The following is a 15,466-nucleotide window of genomic DNA, read 5'->3' on the forward strand; positions in this document are numbered from 1 at the left end:
TTGCCTGTGAACTAATAATACGAACTCTGCCTTATCTGTTTATGAATTATATAAACCATGCACCCCAGCAGCCTTATATAAGTTATAATAAAATAGATAGGCCGATAACGGCAACAAAGTATAAGCGAGGGCTGGGGTCCTGCTGCAAAGTGTGGAACTGGATCGAGGTTCCCAGAAAGCTTTTAGACTCCAGGATTTTGATTTGGCCTATTACAGAGAGAGGAGCTGCCTGTAATTACAGAGCACGGAACAGGCCTGCGAGCAGCACGGACAAAATGGATCTTCCGTCCCAGAAGGATGAGTAGTCTAGACTGAACCGCCTGTCACACGGGCAAGAAACGTGAACTTGAAAAGGTTTGGGGGCTCTGACCTGTGCTACCTGTGCCTAGCGCATCGCTGTCAGGTTTACCTATTTATGTATGACTGCACATGAACTGAAGCCTTTTATTCTTGATGCGATGTTAGGTGCAATTAATTACAGCATATTCAATATATATGCATAGTTATATTGCAATACAGCAATACAAAATTTCATTTTGCAGCAACAACCCAGCTCACAGATACTACCTCGCAACCGACCCCGTGACGGGAGATTTGTATGTTTCCGACACAAACACGCGCAGGATTTATCGGCCCAGGTCGCTCACGGGTGCGAAAGACCTGACCAAAAACGCCGAGGTCATAGGAGGAACAGGGGAGCAGTGCCTGCCCTTTGATGAGGCCAGGTGTGGTGATGGAGGCAAGGCGGTGGAGGCAACTCTCATGAGCCCTAAAGGTAAAAAGAGTTATCCCTCCGTAATCTTCAAAATAATGTGGAAGTTCTGACCCAGGGGTGTGATCATGTTTAATTACTGAGCCTACTAGTGGGCTTAAAAATGTGGGTTTGAGTAATTTTTTCCAGCTGGAAAGACCATTGAGGAAGAGAGTTACAGGGGAGCTGGGCTGCTTTTTTGGGAACTATTTGGCTTACGTGGTTATCGAGCATTTTTAAATGCTCATTTAGATAATGTGTTTGGCAGGCAACGATGAAGATTTAAAATCAGCGTTGCTTTTGGTCCCACTTATCCCGTGTTTCACGTTAACTTAAAAGCTAGGCACTTCTCAACACACAACGGCAAACGACCAGCAAATGTGATCAGCAGCAGTGCATTTCACACAGAATATTGGTTTATTATGAAAATATGTTTACAAGCTGCTTTACTGCCTAAGACCGTATTTTCCGCCCTTAATTTCTGCTAGATACATGCCACTTATGCCCTTAGTTGCGGATAATGTATTCACTCTGGTACAAAAATCTAATTTTTATTCTCTTCACTAAAGGAATAGCAATTGACAAGAACGGGTTAATCTACTTTGTTGATGGGACCATGATCAGAAAAGTGGATCAGAATGGAATAATATCCACTTTGCTTGGCTCCAATGACCTGACCTCAGCACGACCTCTAACCTGTGATACCAGCATGCACATCAGCCAGGTACTTTTCAGCTGCTGCTAATTTGGAAAGCTGAGCTGGGGCTAGAAATGCAAATGCAGCTTTCTGGCCCCTTAAAGTAAAACCGGGTGGAACGCGTAATGGATATGTAACAGCAGAATTTGGGGAGAAAGAAACCTGTTCCAAGGGCATGAGTCGCGGTGTATTCTCTTAGCTCTAAATGCTGCTGTATTCAATTTTCTGCCCGTGAAGTTCAGTTCAGTTTAGAACAGCAAAACTATCAGCAGGAAACACTAAGTCTGGTAGTAAATACTGGGAGAATGGCAGATCTGTTCGAACTGTCTTGGCGCGTTGATGTTTCCTGAATCACTAACGTCCTTAGCCCACTGGAGTGAATGAGAGGATATCTACAAAAAACCATATTTTTCTATTTGTCTCAAGAAGCTTGTGTAGGTGAGGAAGGACCTCAGTAGTGGTATTTTTAAAAATGCATTACAGTGTTTTGTAACCTGGAAGGTAATAAGTTATTTTTGATACTACAAGAATAAAAGATGAGTACTGTTCTTAAAGTTTGTATTTAGTTGTTATCCATCTTTATTTTATTTACGGATTTGTGATACAGAAAAGTATAGCATTTAGTGGAGGGGCTATTACGGTTCCAATGCAGCTGGGGGTTTTTTTTCCGATAAAGTAGATGTCTGAATGTTGTTCCCTTTGCCTCCCTGAAAAGCTTTAGCTTCTGTGTCCATTTTCATGTCGGTCTTGTTGTCATGATTGCTTACAGCACACGAAAAATATCCTTCCAGCGGTGTCTAAAACTGAAGGTGAATGAATTCATTTATTCTGCGCTGGTTAACTGTTTAACAAAACACTTCTGTTTGTTAAGGTTCGTCTGGAATGGCCTACAGATTTAGCCATCAACCCAATGGATAACTCCATTTACGTTTTGGATAACAACGTGGTTTTGCAGATCACTGAAAACCGTCAGGTTCGCATTGCTGCCGGGAGGCCCATGCATTGCCAGGTTCCTGGAGTGGAGTACACGGTGGGAAAGCACGCGGTACAGACCACGCTGGAGTCAGCAACCGCCATTGCCGTGTCCTACAGCGGGGTGCTTTACATTACAGAAACCGATGAAAAAAAGATTAATAGGATAAGACAGGTCACAACTGATGGAGAGATCTCATTAGTTGCTGGAATACCCTCAGACTGCGATTGCAAAAATGATGTCAACTGTGACTGTTACCAAAACGGAGACGGCTACGCTAAAGACGCCAAACTGAACGCCCCCTCCTCCTTAGCTGTGTCTCCGGACGGCACCCTGTATATTGCTGATCTGGGAAATATTAGGATACGGGCTGTGTCAAAGAACAAACCCTTACTGAACTCGGTGAACTTTTATGAAGTTGCTTCTCCAACTGACCAAGAGCTTTATATCTTTGATGTCAACGGTACTCACCAGTACACTGTGAGTTTAGTCACCGGGGACTATCTGTACAATTTCAGCTATAGTAATGATAATGATATTACAGCAGTAACGGACAGCAATGGGAATACTCTTCGTATCAGACGGGATCCCAACCGGATGCCGGTGAGAGTGGTGTCTCCTGATAACCAGGTCATCTGGCTGACGATAGGCACCAATGGATGTTTGAAAAGCATGACGGCACAAGGGCAGGAGCTTGTCTTATTTACCTACCATGGCAACAGTGGACTTCTGGCGACTAAAAGCGACGAGACTGGATGGACAACTTTCTTTGAGTAAGTACATAAAATGAAGTCAGATGCCTTGTAGTTTTACAGTACCATTTGACTTATTTCTAGAGACTAATGAAGTAACTCTAAAGGTGACCCATGATAACAAAACAAACAGCAACATACTTTTTGTTTCCCATGCTGTCTTCCTCTGTCTGTCTTCTAAACATTCGGTCTGAATAATTTTAAATTCATTATTTTGAATTTCAGTTTTATATATTGAAATAATAGACAACATTTCACTCTTGTCAAGAAAACTGTAACTCAGACAGCCGCAATTTTGTAGATTTGCATCAAAAACTAGATTTTTCATCCCATTTGCTCATTAGATTGATGTTGTTCTGCATCAAATACTGACAAGGAATCTGTCATCACTGCTCAGTGTTTCTTCCTTTCTTCTTTTCTAAGTAAAAGCATGTCTGCATGGTCTTTTACACCCCCAACAAAAAGTCTGAGTGGGTATTTTTTTGGAGTTGTAAAAGGTTGTATTTCACTGAGTGGCAAATACGCAGGAAGGATCTCGTGGATGACACAGCAGGCTTTCACACAGGTGGACCCGAGCAGAGGAAGCTGAGAAACGTGGGCCGTGGGGGAAGTGTCATTCCTGCAGGAATAAACTGAAAACAATGTGCGGTATACAGGTGTGAGCACAGCAGCGAGGGGTATTAGTGGAACAGCAGGACTTGTAATTTTATCAACCTCAGAAAAAAAGTCTTTTCAGTGAATTGCTTTACCCTGTGTTACAGTCATTAAGCCATCAATGCCTGTTCATAACAGCCAGATTAGCAAAACGTTTTACAGAATCCTCAATTATATTGACTAAGGAAGGTCCTGAAAATTCATAGATAAACTTGTAGAACCTGAGAGTTCACATACAGGTTTTATAGGCAACTTCACGCCCAAATGAGCTGAACTAAAAACGGATACACCAAACAAAACGTAACAAAAATGCAGCTTAAAACACAATTTCTTTCAGAAGAGGTTGATGTAGAATTAACACAGCTTTTTTTTCAGTTAATCTCTTGTCAACTGGAAAAAACAGGTGTATCTTTAAATCACATGAAAGACATGCTAAGGCTAGATAAAAATGGAAGGAGTGGAAGACATAGAGTTAGTATGGTAAGTAAAGTTGTTAAGAGAGCTCTCACCAGAAGTATTCAGGATTACAAGGGGCATCATGAAAATCCAGTAAGTCCCTCTTCTTTTTCTTTATTTTTGTTTTACCTCTTCTCTTCTCCTATCTTTATGATGAAATGCAGTAGCAACGGCTGCCAAGGTCAGGGCCTAAAAAAAAAGCTTTCAATTCAACACACATGATAAAGAAAATAAAGTGCCCGTGTCAGGCAGTGGCAGCAAAGCCAAACATCTGTGTTCTGAGATAACTTCATATTGCTGTCAGTGTACATTTGGCTGAGGCAGCGTGCAGGAGGACTCTGAACACCTGTATGTACTCTCCAGCCTTTACATATGCCCATCAGAGACACGAGAGCAGCAGGTGCTGCTTCACTGCATATTGTGTCCTGAAGTGGAGACAGGGCTAGAGATGCTGATCCCTAACAAAGACAGCAGGTGGAATGGTGCTGCTGCCAGTTCTAAGGTATTCTTACACTAATCTGTAAATTGGCAGGGCTTTGGTAGCGGGCACGTTCCCAAAACAGTAGCACACATCTGTAATATTTAATTGTGCACTGGTACATCCGCTGCGTATCTTTTTAGGTCCTGCCAAGAGGACACAGAAGCGCAGGGAGGATACACAGAGGAATGAGAAACGGTTTGGGCGGGAGGGGCGTGTGTTCTGCTTCTCATCTCCCAGTCCTGTACGCTGAGAGACCAAAGCACAGCTTGGGATGGGCTGGGAGCAGCCATCCATTTCCACAGAGAGTAAATTTGGTGTTTAACTGTGACACACACAACCACTTGTTTCCAGCAGGCGAGCTGGGCCAGGCAGTCAATCTGGGGGATAGTGAAGTTCCTTACTGAAATGAAGGCATCTGCAGGGTACAGCAGGCGCTTTTAATCATGCTGGCATTCATACTGGCTAATTGAGGACCTCCAGTTTTAATCAGGGCAGTAATTTCTCACCATGTTGCCCGCAGTTTTTGTGTAGCCTACTGTGGTGTACTGCAGAAGTAGCTGATGGCTCCTGAATGTATCTTAATGGCGTCTGTGTGATCACAAAAAAGTGCGTATTGTAGTCACTGTTAGGCAGCTGATAGGTCTGGTTTTCATCATAGGGAGAATTCCGGGTACTGTGTGTCATGAAGTACGTAGTTATTTACCGAGTCGGTAAATAGCCATCTTTCACACCCGATCTGCTTTCACGCAGGCTTTCTGGCCTGAGATAGGTTACAGCCAGCTGGCTTACAGAGCACCCAAAGGCCAGGCTGTTCCCCTCAGGAAGTATTAGTGTTATTTCCAAGCTGCTGCTTCTGCACTTCTTAAACAATTACCTCCGACCACTGTCTCGTTAGAATTTCCAAGCTGAAATAATTACGGAGAAAGATAGGCAATTTTCACTCACCCCAAATCCGTACGTGTATCAGGCTTTTGCGGAAGCACAGATACTAATCTCCTTCCCCACAGCCACGGTGAAGCAGTAATCTGTTCAGCTGCAACGGGGAAGATTCAGATTAGACATTTGGAGAAACTTCACAGTGAAGATCTGGAGCCCTGCAGCAGTCAGACGATGGTGACCCCTTGCCCTTCACAGACTGTCTTTAAGAACAGATTCCAGAGTAACAATTCAGACATCTTCCAGGAGTAACACAGGATCTTGCCGTGGGGTAGGGCTTGGACCACATGACCTCTTAAGGTCCCTTGCAATCACATTTTCTATGATGCTCTGTACAAGTTAATACCAAAAGTAAAAAACTGCACTGATTATGTAAAGCTACAGGCAGCAAGTGGGAAAAAAACGCACAGTGTTATTTTTCTTGCCAAAACAGCATTCTTAAAAACATCCACTGGGCATCATAGCTGCTTGCTTCTTTTTAACATAAAATCCCCACGCGCTAAATTTGTGTCTCTGTATTTTGCTTCTGAAGAAGAAGTAGATATAAACATGACCATTTTGCCATTTTCTATTTGAGGATCAGCAAACATTATTGTGACTTTGCTTTTCAGTACTGATGACTTGCAACGTTACATCTGACCTGGCTGGGTTTCCAGAGGCTTCTGCTACTATTGCCAAAATAGATGGAAACCTTGTGTAAGGTGACATGGTAACCTGTCTGTATCTCTTTCCCAGGTTTTGCATATTCACATTTGTAGGTAGTGTGGGCTAAAAGATTTTCAGCTGGAGAGTTCAAATTTCTGTTGAAAAAGATGAAGTCTTGTTAAAACGGAAAAGTTTCCCTCAAACGTCAGGCGAGGAATAAGAAATCAGGAGAAGAAATCATTCTGCCTTCCTTGTTCTATTTTAGTAATAGCAAAATAGTTCTGTTTCATTGCTGGATGCAGTTTTTTAAAAAAAAATACCAGAATTTATTTACGTACTTCGTTTACTCTATTGTATTACTCAGATTCTCAAAATATTTGGGGAAGGGAATAGAATTTCTATTCCATGGTGAATTTAGACTTTCTTCCCACTCAGAGTTAAAACTTCTCAACTGTTAGGGGACTAGAAATGTCATTTTTCAGCCAGCTCTGAGTATGGCTGGGTTGTTTCACCCTTTGGTGTTCACACGTCTGTTTAAATGGCAGAAGTTACACCAGAGTAAAAATAGTGCGGTTTTAGTAATAAAAAAATCAGTCTTTGGAGCTAATTCAGCAACAGCTTTGTTAACTACTCTCCTGGGCAAACCTGTTTGTATAACCAGAGCGTGGACCCAAAGAACTTAGATCATTTTAGTTGAGTTCTCAGTGATGACAGCAGATTTATGAAAATGATTTAATCTTTTTTACCTTTTTTTTGAAAGGAGGAAATCTTTGAAAAAACATTGCATCCCAAAAATAGGCAATCACTGCTCTGGCAGATATTAAAGCATTTGGACTTGTTTCTTTTCATGGCTTTTTTCCACAGTCTAAATCACACTAACATCAGATCCAAAAGAAGTTTACTTTTTTATTTCATTTAGGCTGGACACTAATTAATCTAGAGTTGAGTGTATTTAGTCTCCACTTTGAGTGAAGAAGGGAAGGACTGACATACAGGAAATACTTTTTTTATACTTTTGGTGTTTTTTACAGTGAAAATGTTCAGATTATTTAGGGTGTCATACAATCTCTTTACTCTATTTGTTTACAGACTTTGCTTTTATATCTATATGTATCTTTGTGGACAATGGATTTCTAAATTCCTATTTTGTTAAGGGTTATAATCTGCTGATCAAAATTGAAACTGTGTATTTCAAGAAATGTTACTTTTGTAAAGTACTGTTACTGAAATTCATAGTGTTACCTGTTATCGAGGGTCTAAAAACTTGCTGAACAGAAAAGATATTAACAGAGTATTCACAGAAATGATTGAAAATACGCACATACTAAAAAACCAACGGAGCCATACGAAGCTAGAAGTCCTCCGGCTTAGGTTTTGTAATGAAATTATGATATTAAACAAGGTATAAAAGTAATCGGGCTAATCGAATTCTATTGTCATAAAATTGTGAGATTTCTGAGCTGGAAACTGTTAACTGTAACTGCATATTATGTATGCATAATATGAATGTTTAAACAGAAAAAACTTGAAAGTTGAACTAATTACGTAAGTATTAGCATTTTGGAAGTGACACTTCCTAGCTGGCCCTTGTGTGCAGCAGTTTCCATTCTGCCTTCACATACAGAGAGCTAAGCCTGGTGCACAGGAGCATTTTCTCTGCGCCTAAATTTCTGGATTATCAGAAGTCCTAAAAAGCCTTGTGCCCCTGTGCAATCGTTCACTCGTTTTAGGAGGTCAGACCGCCCCCCAGCTTGCCATCCCAGGTCACCACCAAAGCCCTGGCACGCCAGCAGTTGCCAGCCAGGCTTTAAAGTCAGCTGAAAATGCGTAAAAAGCTTGCTGTTAATTGAAAGGTTGGCAACGCTCAAGAGGGCAAATTATTCCAGATAAAAAGCTGCTGTTACTCATGATGTTTAATCTGGCCAGGAGTGTAAGGCAGCCCTCTGAGAAGGTCCCAAGCGTCTTGTTCAGCCCCACTTTCTGAATCATCTCACTACCCTGAGTCACTCCCCTGGAGCTGCTGGGAGCTGAGCCTGTGCTCGAGGGGGTGTCAGAACCTTGCTGCGCCCATTCAGCTTGCTGCCCAACTACCCGGTGTAACTTCAGCTGGGGCGCTGGCGGGATTGCTGGTCTGCTGCCCCGCCAGCCTCCGGCACTTTGCGCTCCTCTGGTTGCTCGAGGAACTGGTAGAGGCTGCTCGCGAGGCAGGATCTCTCCGGGCAAGAAGACAGCCTTAGCTGCCTGGGCAGCCCCTGCTGCGGTTGGGCTGCACTGCGGAGGCTGCAGGCTACGTGCACACCCGTGCACTTGGCAGTCACCTGGTCTCTGACGGCCACGTAGTGCTTCCAGATGGTTTAGGACAACCTGCGGTCAGCCCGCTGTCGGGGATCCATCCCTCTGTGGTCCCAGCCCAGGGGCTTCTGCAGGTCCCTCTGGGAAGAGGCAACTGTTTCTCCGTGTTACAGCTCCCCTGGAAGGTGCAAGCTGCATGTGCTCCCCTTTGGCCTCCTTGAACCCTTTTGTTTGGTTAAACTCAGGTAACTTTCCTCGTTAGCCTGTGAATTAATCCCAATAAGCCACTTTCTTACCCCTTTCCTGCCTTACCTCCTCTTGCCTTTCTCTCCTGTCAGGAGTAGTATCAGCAGGTAGAGATCTGATCCAGATTCAGATGCCTCTTCCTCCTCCTCCCTGGAAATCCACTGCCCTTCTTCCATGTCTTTCTGCTCTCCAGACCTTGCCCTCCTGCTGTGATGCCTTATTTTTTTACCTCGCTCCTTCCCATGTCTCCTGTCATTATTTCTCTACGGCGTGTTTGGCTTCCCTGCCTTTTCCTTTCCCAGCAGTGCGTTTCTTCTCAACCCCCTCTTGTATCTCTTGACAGTCCATCCAGCGTTTCCCCGGGCACTTCGTGCCCTGAGCTCATTTGTCTTCTTCCCCTCCTCCCTCTCCTGGTTCAATTCCTGTCTCCGAAGGAATGCAACTGAAATCAAAGAGAGTGACATTAGCAGCAGAGCCCTTTACAAGTTTACTTTGCTCCCACAGTTAAATTAACGAGCTTTCCAGCCGTTCTGGAGAGGTGGTGAAATCATGCAGAATGTGAAATTCTTACAGTAACTTACAGACTAGACAGAGTTGCAGGTAAAAATCTATTTTCACTGAGTGCTACAGAGTATCAGCCTTTGCATATTACGCTTTTATTAACAATGCATTCAGTGCTGTGACTGCCTCAAAACTCTGTGATGCAGAGTAAGATACTGCCTCTGGTTTGGGCTTGTTTAGTTTCCCCACGTACCGGGCATATCATCTGTAACTGTCGGCATTTGGCAACAAGGAACAGATGATATTTTGCAGTTTTCCTCTTGCTTCATCTGAATGCATTGCTTATGGAGTCTGACTTGGAAATACTGAGATTTGGCTTGTAAAAAGTCTATGGAACTTCTACTGAAAGATTCCATTCAGATAAAAGCAAGTATTTAATGGTGATCAGATAAAAATTATCCCACCCCACCCCCCAAACAGTGTCAATTCACTTGCATTTTTGCTGTATATTAAGAGGTTCACAACTCTTAATTAATATTTCTATTTGTGTTCATTTTTCTATCATATTCATGTTTCAGTAAAATGAATATCTAAAAATGCCTCGTCGTCTTTATTTCTTGCAATTTGGGGGATTTCATTCTAATTTGATTCTGTTTTCTTGCAAATACCAGAACTTTTTACAAAATTGGAATCTGGATTTTTTTATCACCCCTAAACAGCATTCTCTGAATGTCCTTGGTATCATAGTGCTTTTTAGATATTTTTATCCTTTTACCATCAACAGCCTTCTGTACCTTCTGCTTTTACTGCTTCTTGCTTCACCAGTGTAAAACATAATGACTTCACCATTAACCGTGTAATTAACCATGCTCATTAAAACAGTTTTCTTCAGCCGATTACCATATTCTTGCATTGACTTCTGTGGCATCACATCAGCCCTTGATTGCAAACCATGACTTACAAGTGCAATGTCTTTAATCTTCCCATATTATATTTAATATATAAAAGCAACAAAAGACATAGTGTCTTCTTTCTTAACCATCTCTGAACAGTCTTTTTAGGACTATTTTTGAAATAACCAGTCTTTGCATCAGTGCCTCTTTATCCACATCGCCTGTCTCAATCCAGCATGCAATACATAACATTCCTCCCTTAAAGCACATTTTGGGGACTAGCTGGTTCCCTGTTAGTCAAGATGTGGGGCTTCTCCTCCTCTCAGCATGGCACAGATTGAAACTAGTAGGCATAACTGTCTCTCACCGTTTCATGTAGACCTGTGGAGGCAAGGCTGGCCAAAAGGCAATTAAAACACTTCCCTCTATTCAAACAAGCTAAGTGTTCCCACTATCCAAAGAGAACTTTCAGGGGAAGATATCAAGCGGACATGTTGGATTCGTGCACAACCACAAGCTGAAGAACAACATGGTTTGTTCGAACCTTCCCATAGATAAATCAGTACTACACAAACATGTAACCATGTTTTGTGCAACATTCAGTTTTTGAGAGGAGCCTAGTGACAGTTGTGCTTTCTGACCGTACTTACCATGTTTCTTCTTTAGATAAATTGTTAAATAATTTTTTTAAATTTCTAAATTCAGCTTCCTTTTACTAAGAATAGAGGTTATGATCTCACAGTTTTCTAAACTGGAAATGTAACTCAACTTTACAGTAAATTTCATAATTATAATACAACATGGTGTTACATACTTCAGTCTTGCAAGACTTGTGCTGACAGTGGAGCACACAAACTTGCTGCTTCAGACTCATCCTGCTTAATAACAAAGCAGCCGTGTATAGATACCATTAGATATAAATGTGAAAATTTTTAGAGCACTGTAGTGTGTCCCTAATTGCCCTGATATCAGTAGTATAGCTCGTCTAATAGACGTTTACCCATTTCTTCATTCTTAAATGTTTACTGTTCCTTGTGCTTAAAACTAGGCTAAGTAATAAAAGCAGAACTGAGAAACTGTTGAATAGGTAGTAATATCAAAATAGCAATGCTGAAGACACATAACAACATTATTACATCTTACATGCATGAGAGAAGAAGTGCTTTGATTTCTGTCAAGAAATCGGCATATAATGTCTCTGTGGGTTTGGAAAGCACTTAAAAAGTAAGGATAGTTCAGCGGGAAAATGGCATTGTTCCTATTAATGATATAAATGTCCTGCATTGTCAATCCAGGTTCCTGAAAGTATCCGTTTCACATTTGGCTTTATCAGGGACTTGATACCATTTGTTCAGTTACTGACATAGTTAATATTCTTGTCCCACGTTAATTTTCTTTGTCAAACAGAACTGTCAGGGAGGCTACAGCTAAGCTTGCTCGCTCTTCTTTACGCTCACTTCACAAGGGACCCGGTGCAGCGAGGGTGGGAGGGCGGCTCCAGACGGCACCTGAAAAGGCAGCCCCCTATTTTCAGTCATTCTGTATTTTGAACACACGGTCCTAATTTACAAGTCTCATCAAGAGATTTGGTCCTCCTTGATGTCCCCAGTGAGGCTGGACTGATCAGATCTTTAGGGAGCCTACAAGGCACATGAAGTTGAAAGTCCTACCTTGTTCCCTCCAAAGAGGGGAGACCTCTGGCTCCTCAAGTCTGTAGTGGTGCCTCGGAGGAATAAGGATGTTATGCCAAGTTACCCGCAGAGCTGGCGTCAAGCAGCATTTGTTTACCATTTGCTATTCCACCGTCCTAAAAGAAAAATTATATACCCATATAATCCAGCTGCCCTTTTGTTAAATCTGCTTTTCAAACATAATGCTATTTAATAAGTTTATGGCTGCTTTTTGTGACCCTATAAAACCACCTTCACAGAGTTTTTACCTTTCAAAATGGAGAAGGAGAAAAAAAAAGGGGGGGGGGGAGGGGGGGAGAAGAATTAAGAGGAAAAAAGCAACATTACAGCTTCTTCTGTTAACAAAAATGTCTGGCCAAGGAGACCAGCCTTACATCCTTTCTTGACCAAAGGCCTGTGCGCTCAGCTCTGCTAGTGTAAGCAGACCTTAGAGCAAGGGACAATCTGTCATACCAAGTAGATACACACCAGCGGTTCTTTTATTTGAAAGGCCGTACTCCGGTATTTATATCGACAAGGCACACAGTTTATTTGTACGGTAATAGATGAGCTAAGAAGGTGGGGGGGAAGTGACACGGAAACAAACCAGCAGCCTCAGGGAGCCTTGAGATTAAAGACCCAGCACACGGGAAGCGGCTGCGGGGCAGGAGCTGGCTCTGCGTAGCCCAGCAAAAACCAGTCTGGCCCCCCGTGGACCCTGCGGAGCTCGGGGGCGGATGGATTCCCATTAGAGGGAAGTTGAAAAGCAGCTGCTGAGCACTGAGGTCTTGTAAATAAAAGCCTGGCTACTGTAATTTAGTCTCATCTTCAAAAGGACAAGCCCCCTTCAATCGCTCTGGAATGGGCTGCCCTTGGTATGCACGGCTGAGGTGCACCCCCAGCCCCGGGTACACCGTACAGCAATAGTGAGAAGTTTGGCAGTCTCCTGGCAAAAAGTAAAGCAGCAGCCCCGGCATGATAAATTCACGTATTTATTCTTTCACTGCAAAGCACCGCGCCCCCCAAATACCTGTCTCTGGAAGTCATTTTAGATGAGGCTGTGAAGGTGGTCCATCTGACTGCAGCACCCGCGCTGGACTCGCGCGTGTTTGTCTGGTTGTGCAATGAAGTGGAAAATGAGCATCAAAAACTTCTCTGTGCGGAAGTGAGCGAGCTATCACAAGGGAAGGTGTTGATTCATTTCTTTGAGCTCCTTTTCCAAGACACATTTCCTGCAGTGATTTTCGGTTAGAGTCTGCCTGTTGTTTTGCAGATGAGTTATAGCTGTCAAGAAGGGCCTGTTTAGGTGAATTGTTCACGTCTGGTGTGCTGACTGCCAGTTTACAAAAAAAGAACGAAAACTATCCTTTTAACGTTATGACAAAATAGACACACACACACACACAAAAAAAAAAGCCTCAAAAGCTGCGGTTATAACAAGAGAAGGTGAAAAGAGAAATTGTCGATCGCTTTCCAGCTGAGGAAATCTCTTCATTAAACCTGAGCTGAAAAATTCGTCCTGACCACATTGCTAAGATAAAAGACCCATTACCTGAATTATTTAACCAGCTGTGCAAACAGTTGCATAAGACTTTCCAGATGAAAACGTGATAAAGACCCTTTCCCCGTGGAAGGCAGCCATCAGATAAAGGAACAGGAAAAGTGGACCAGCTGCTTGAATTTAAGCTTGAGTTGTCTGACATTCGGTTGAGCAGGACAGAGAAGTTTAGCAGATACCAATACTTCTAATGTCATTCCAGCCTCTGTGGTTTTGTGAGCTTGTATTTTCGGCCCAAATTCTATTAAAAAAAACAAGTAGGTAGATAAATTCCTGTCCAGAATTGGACTTTGGGCTGCAGTTTACTTTAGCTCCTTCCTAGAGCTAAATCACTCCTGGACCTATTTTCCAGAATCACTAGAATCACTGCTGGACCTATTCTCTAGAACTACTATTAATTCATTTTCATTTCCTCAGATCTAGGCACAGCAGAAGGGAAAAGAAAAAGGAAAAGAGGGGAAATGAGAGAGAGAAAGAGAAAAGGAGTAGAGCAGAAAGGAAAGGGAAAAGAAGGGAAGGAAGCTGTTGGGTTTTGGGGTTTTTTTTTGGTTGTACATTTACAATTCTGCAAGACTGGAAACTATATTGAATTTTTTTTTGTCATGCTTAACAATATTCCAGATAAAAGCAAAGGAAAATGCTACCCTTCTAAGACAATAGTCAAATTTAAATAAATAAATAAATCCTCTTGTCATAATTTCCAAGCCTACTAACATACATCAAATTGTCATTTATGACACATTTGCTTGCTTTTTGTTAAGCAAAACAAAACAGTATTACCAAGACATGTAGCTATCTTATTGTTCATTATTTAAAAAAAAATAACAATCTGTTACAGTTTAATATTTTGTGTTTCCTGATACATTGTTCTGTGAATTCACAAGCAAGACGCTAAACCTTTTAAGATGTCAAATACACTGTGTGGAAATAAAGGAATATATGCATACAGTATTTCAATTAATATTTTTTAAAAGGCAGGTTATAAATGACTAGGTATGGAGCCACTGAAATGGAAATCCACAGAAGAAGTGCCAAAAAAAAAAAAAAATAAAAGGAGAAATCATTTGTCTATCCATGCATCTATATATTATTGTCACCTTTTTTCTTTCTTAGCAGGCTCATTCAGCCACTCTTCAGACAAAAAGAAAAAATGCTTAGCAAAATGAGGAAAGCAACTCAGAAAGGAAGGGAAAAAATTAACAAATTTCATTATGTTGAAGTTGAAAGTCGTCTTCTCTCTCAGCAACCCACATAACGGTTAAAAATGGTCAGAACTAGAGCTCCCAGTAAGTTGCCGTGCCCTGTTTAAGCTGGTGGAGGACAGGAGAGCTCCATACAGGGGAAGAAATGATAATAGAAGTCACGCTATATAAACTACGGATTTGTTTTCTTTGATCGGCAAGATAACTGTTTTGTTACTGGTTTAGCAATGCAGTGACACCCCATCAAGGTGGCTGCTCTTTACTGTAATTTTCCAACTATGAATTCACTATGTGGGAGGGACTAAACTTGCAGTATGCTATGGGAGGCCGAAGACAAGCGCAAGAACGTATCTGCAAACCAACACTTTAATGCTAAAGCCAACAGTTCTCTACCTAAATGTGAACTTCAGGGCCTCAACAAGCTGAAAGAGGCGTTTCATTGCCAGGTTAAGATAGATTTTATGTGTTAACATGATGAGTACACATCATGCTACACTTCTGAAAGCCAGCTTCAAAACTTCTGTTCTCACATGCCAAGAAGCAGCACCTTGGTATATAAGGCTTCCAACAAACAATTTGAAACAAGTAGGGTAATGTTCCGTGAATTTTTTAGCCACTCTTTATAATTCGAGATGCACCGAGGAAATGCTTGATGCGTGTTGAGTGAGAATATAACAGTACTTTTCATTTTACTGTCGAAATTATACACGTCTATATTATGAAATGCATTCATGCCTCATTTCTCTATTACAGTATCCC

At 41.9% G+C, this 15,466-nt stretch overlaps 1 protein-coding gene and 1 long non-coding RNA gene across 8 annotated transcripts in view; one reads left to right on the forward strand and one right to left on the reverse strand.

The window, feature by feature from the left end:
• The window catches only part of TENM3 (teneurin transmembrane protein 3), a 323,343-nt gene that overhangs the window by 287,082 nt on the left and 20,795 nt on the right, over positions 1–15,466 (forward strand). For all 7 annotated transcript variants that reach the window (XM_040600425.1, XM_040600594.1, XM_040600681.1 and 4 more), the window contains 3 exons: positions 543–775; positions 1,321–1,475; positions 2,320–3,194. In XM_040600425.1, coding sequence (XP_040456359.1) covers positions 543–775; positions 1,321–1,475; positions 2,320–3,194 — 1,263 coding nt within the window. The remainder of the gene's footprint in view (positions 1–542; positions 776–1,320; positions 1,476–2,319; positions 3,195–15,466) is intronic.
• Positions 3,200–15,466, reverse strand: part of LOC121091373 — a 36,072-nt gene continuing 23,805 nt past the window's right edge. The window contains exons 4-8 of the long non-coding RNA XR_005828916.1: positions 12,978–13,280; positions 10,528–12,084; positions 8,950–9,325; positions 5,710–5,797; positions 3,200–4,472 (exon numbers count right to left, since the gene is read on the reverse strand). This is a non-coding gene — a long non-coding RNA (uncharacterized LOC121091373). The remainder of the gene's footprint in view (positions 4,473–5,709; positions 5,798–8,949; positions 9,326–10,527; positions 12,085–12,977; positions 13,281–15,466) is intronic.

This window comes from Falco naumanni, chromosome 1 (genome assembly GCF_017639655.2).
Source record: "Falco naumanni isolate bFalNau1 chromosome 1, bFalNau1.pat, whole genome shotgun sequence".
Classification (NCBI taxonomy): domain Eukaryota; kingdom Metazoa; phylum Chordata; class Aves; order Falconiformes; family Falconidae; genus Falco; species Falco naumanni.